At 36.3% G+C, this 4,938-nt stretch overlaps 1 protein-coding gene across 1 annotated transcript; it reads right to left on the bottom strand.

Moving 5' to 3' along the window:
* Positions 1-316: 316 nt before the first annotated feature.
* On the bottom strand, positions 317-2,587 carry LOC128522492 (uncharacterized). The gene is made up of 5 exons (XM_053495611.1): positions 2,465-2,587; positions 1,570-1,884; positions 1,178-1,444; positions 854-955; positions 317-756 (listed from the first exon to the last, which is right to left on the bottom strand). Exons 1-5 carry the CDS (start codon positions 2,538-2,540, stop codon positions 713-715), a joined length of 804 nt encoding a protein of 267 aa, XP_053351586.1. The 5' UTR covers positions 2,541-2,587; the 3' UTR covers positions 317-712.
* Positions 2,588-4,938: the final 2,351 nt, after the last annotated feature.

Genomic DNA, 4,938 nt, shown 5'->3' on the forward strand with positions numbered 1-4,938 from the left:
CAAACAGAACAGAACTTTTATCTAACAAAAACAGAACAGGAACTTTTACCAAACTGGAGCTTAACAAAACAGAACAAGACAGGAGCTACAATACTGAACATGACGCAGAGAACGTTGGTCAAACACAAATATTCACAACACTTTACTTAACTGAACAGGAGCTAAAGAGACCAGCAGAAGGGTATTCCAGAAAGCAGGTTATGTGACATACCCAGGTAAGTTTAAGAGTAAGTTGGTGGATAACCTCAACTTTCGGTTCCAAAAACGGCGGTAACGGTCTGGGTATGTACTTACTCTCTAAAGATAAAGATGTTCTAGAAGGTTATTAAGCATGGCTCGCCCTTTTGATGATGATCCTGTGGACGTGGAGGCAAAAATTATACGATTACATGGAAGAGAGATATAAGACCTGAAATGAAAAGACATATTGATGTCTTTTCATTTTCTAATGATTATTTGAAAGAGCGTTATGGATTTTTAAGAGAATCTGTAATTTACCGCCTATTGCAAATGTCACAAACAGCAGGTCTGCGCTTAGGATAGAAAACATTCTGTGCATAGCACTTCGTTTTTTTGGCGTCAGGGCATTTTTTGTACAATGTGGGTGATGCAAAGCACGTGGAAAAGGCACCTGTGCAGTGGTCTCATTGTTTAAAACATTACCAAATAAAAGTTACTACAACATTTTGAGAACCGAAAAATTCCTGCTGTGTCATTCGTCAATCACTGTTACAGCATGCCTGCTTTTTTGATGGCCTGTGAATAAATGAATATGGTATAAATGGATAATAATTAACAGGAAATTATTGAATAGTTTATTGCTAATTATAGATTATATTTATATAGTTCTTACCATGAGCTCTGTGACATTTCACACCCAGAATGATGGACACCAGCAGATAGGGAGAGGCCGCTACTAGACTACTGATCAGTTTAAGCACCGACAATGAAGCTTCTACATGGGAGACAAAGCACAAACATGCGCACACACGCACGCACGCACACACACACACGCACGCACGCACGCACACACACACCACACTTCAGTGTACAATTATTTTTGTAATCTTTTCAGCATAACAAATTTTTTTGATCAATAAAATCTATCTATCTATCTATCTATCTATCTATCTATCTATCTATCTATCTATCTTTCTTTCTTTCTTTCTTTCTTTACCTGTTTCTATGTGTTTAGCTCTACACCTTAGTGTCTCTGTAGCAGTCATGTTGCTGACGTTGTTAGTTGCAGTGCAGTTCAGTGTCACGTCTCCATCTGCTGGTGAGAGACTAAACTGCAGCTGAGCTCCACTCCCAGTCTTATAGCCGCTCCACAGGTAGGAGATTCTCTCAGCTCCGAGCGCTGCACACTTCACATCAACATCACAGCTGTTTGTAGACACTTTCCATGTCTGATTCTTCTCAATCTGCACATCTGTTATAGGATCTTAACGTGGATTTAAAAAAATAAATAAACAAAAATGAGGAATCTTAGTAACTGCTAACTGCTACTAGCTCAAATGTATATATATATATATATATATATATATATATACACACACACATACTCACCTTTAATATACACTTTAAATATTTTTGTTGGAAGCTGTACTTCATTAAAAGTTGCAACCATTAAGAATGTCGCAGAGTCTTGGGGTTGAAGATTTTGTATAGTTACTCCAACTTTATCATGGTTTTCTATTAATCTTCCACTGAATTGGGATTGTAGAAAGGTGTAATTACGAGTTGAACCATATTTAGCAAACGTTTTGCCATTGAACTTCCACTCAGCGGATGATATTTTCCTGTCTGGATATTTTAGCTCCAAGGAGCTCCCAGTAGCTCTGTTCAGTGTCTCAGTGTTCTGATCAGCCCAAACACACACACCTGCCACAAGACAAAGGATAACACATTGCAGACTATATTCCAGAAATATAAGTTTGTGTCCAACAGCTACAGAAAAGCCCTCTATCATTGCATCTTCTTAAAACATGCATTAAATAAAAAAGCCTGTACACAAAACATATATTTCATTCATCAATGCATTTTTTTTTTAGATAAGGCCCGAGGAACATTTTTTTTCTATAGATAGAAAATGATAAGAAAAAATAGTTACATGTAAAACATGCTCAACAAAAGTAGTCACAGTTTGTCTAGTTGACAAATACTAATTATTTTTTTACAATAAGAAAATTATAAATTTTTGAAATATACCATAAAATCTAATCCATTTCATGATATCTTAGCAGCATCATTTTTAAAGAACAACCTTTTGTAAATATACAGTAATGCCCATATCCGAACACCTCACTATAATTTAATGTGCACCTTTAACAAAAGCTTTAAAGATTTACTCAAGTTGTCAAAAAAATTTAATATTAAAACATTTTTCAAAACCATATAAAAGCCCCTGACTTATATAAAAGCTTTTTTACTGTAAAGGTTCCATCTTTATCTCCATACATACCTTGAAGAATCCTGAACATTAGCAATCCAAAGATAAAAGCGTTATATCCATGATAGTCCTGCATTGCTGTGTCCATAAATGACGGTTTTGTTTCACTCTAGCTCGACTCACTGTTGACTCAACACTAGATGAATTTCAAGACACCAAAAGCACTTCCTCATTTGCTGAGTGTCTGAGATCACCTAATATATGAATGCTTGATGTGTGTGGCAGAAAAAGCAAAAAATGGCTGGTAAAATTTTATGCAAGTCTTCCACATCTGCTAGGCAGATAAGGAGAAACTTTGTCAAAATTATACATATGGAAGTGTTGCTGTTTCATGTGGACTAAATAGGAAGATATGCTTTTGAAAATTAACTGATGTCAGTGGAGTGGCTCACAACAGAACTGCATTTCTTAAAACTACTCGTTCCACCGTCAGATCCTGTTGTCAGTTTTTCACATCATCTCAGCAATGTCTTTTTTTTTTTTTTTTTATCAAATTGCAATTTCTTTTGGACAACAGGCAAATAGATCTGTATATCTGTCAGCTGTTTTGGACAATTCTTGTTGCTTTTGTCCTGCTATGCAAAATAACTTGTCCTGGTTCTCAGCTGAAATGTCACAACCACCAAACCAATTAGTCTTTTTTTCAGGTTGGAAGTCTGTATCAAAATGAGTGAACATGTTGTCAGAATTGGATGTCTGTACAGATTTACTACAAAATGTGAGTACATGTTTGCTAAAAAATATGTCCAGAATTGAGAGATTAACAGAGTGAAAGAGCTACGACTGCAGTTTGTACATGTATGTTATATACCCACTATGTGTATAACCCCACTATGTGGCTGTGCTACACCCACTATACGGTAAGAGTAACTTCTACAGATTTGATATTGGTGGAACTTCATAGATCTTTACCTTTGATGTAGCTGTAAACAATGAAGACAAATAGGGTAATTTATGTACACTGTGTTTTTTTCTGGTATATAGTGCAAAATGGAAATGGAATCAAGAGAACCACCTCACAACTTTATATACGTGAATGAGGCTGGCTTCAAACTGGCCAAAGGCAGAAGGTGTGGTAGAAATCTAATCAGCCATAGAGCTACTGTTAATGTCCCAGGCCAACGGGGAGGAAACATTACTATGTGTGCTGCTAATTCAGACCAAGGTGTGCTAGCTCATATTCTTATTATGGAACCGTACACACACAGGATCTCCTTACATTCTTAGACAATCTCTATAGAAATGTCATTCCTGAAGATGAGAGGAACTTCTATCGAGATGATCTACCAAAGTACATAGTAATTTGTGATGATTTCAGTTTCCATCACTCTAACAGCATCAAGCACTGGTTTGTCAGTTTGTGTGTTCTCCCCGTGCTCAGTGAGTTTCCTCTAGGTACTATGGTTTCCTCCCACAGTCCAAAAATATGCAGGTTAGGCTAACTGGTGTTCCCAAATTGCCATGAGTGTGTGAGATAATACATAGACCTTGTCTGAGAAAAGAGAAGTAAACATATGCAGTAGAATGGCAGCCCACAACACCTACATGTCTTAATTGACAAGAGGACTGACTAACTGCTGCTGTTTTTTTAAAGTATTGAAATGTGTGAATAATGCAACTCTCTTATGCACAGTTAAAGAAAACTGTGGAACATAAAAATTCTGCTGAATGCACAGCACAGCAAAGTTTGAGGAAGATGTGCTAAAGCAGCAGAAGGCCACATGGGGTGTCATTCCTTTTAGCTAAAAACTTAAACTTAAATATGATGCCTCGTCTGATTGCTGTCTGAGTGGTGTGATTTCTGCTGATATATTCAGACGGTAGGGTCAGATTACAGAAAAACTTAATAAACAGAAGAGTGAACACTGCTTCTGGTGTTAGGAAAAGTTTTCCTTGCAATACTTTGGGCCTCTTAGTACCAATTGAGAATGGTTTAATGCCACCGTCTACCTGAGTATTGCTGTTGACCATGTCCATTCCTTCATGATCACATAAATACCATGCCATGTCACAAAGATAAAATCATCTCAAACTGTTTTCTTGAACATGACAATGAGTTTACTGTACTCAAATAGTCTCTACAGTCACCAGATCTCAATCCAATAGAGCTCCTTTGGGATCTGTGAAAGATTCCTATCATGGTTGTGTAGAAGACAAATCTGCAGAAACTATGATAACATTATATAAATATGGAACAAAATCTCTATAGAATGTTTCTATCAATATGTTGAATCTACAGTATGCCATCAAGAATTAATGCAGTTCTGAAAGCAAAAGTTGGTCCAACTTAGCAGTGGTAAGGTGGACCTAATGAAGTGGCCAATGAGTGTATTACTAGCCAACAAGATGTATGATATGCAATACACAATAATATGCACGCTAAATCCCAGGCCTGTGTTTAAACAAAAAACTTTTTTTTACGATGTTAACTTATTTTACATTACTTTATTATGTAGTATATATATATATATATATATATATATATA

Source organism: Clarias gariepinus, chromosome 1 (assembly GCF_024256425.1).
Source record: "Clarias gariepinus isolate MV-2021 ecotype Netherlands chromosome 1, CGAR_prim_01v2, whole genome shotgun sequence".
NCBI lineage: Eukaryota > Metazoa > Chordata > Actinopteri > Siluriformes > Clariidae > Clarias > Clarias gariepinus.

What these genes read in the sequence shown, in the direction of transcription:
- LOC128522492 (XM_053495611.1), bottom strand. Translation starts at nt 2,540, where the DNA reads ATGGACACAGCAATGCAGGACTATCATGGATATAACGCTTTTATCTTT. An exon ending in ATTTAAAGTGTATATTAAAG is followed by an intron (nt 1,445 to 1,569) that starts GTGAGTATGTGT and finishes ATCCACGTTAAG; the next exon opens with ATCCTATAACAGATGTGCAG. An exon ending in AGCTAAACACATAGAAACAG is followed by an intron (nt 956 to 1,177) that starts GTAAAGAAAGAA and finishes TCTCCCATGTAG; the next exon opens with AAGCTTCATTGTCGGTGCTT.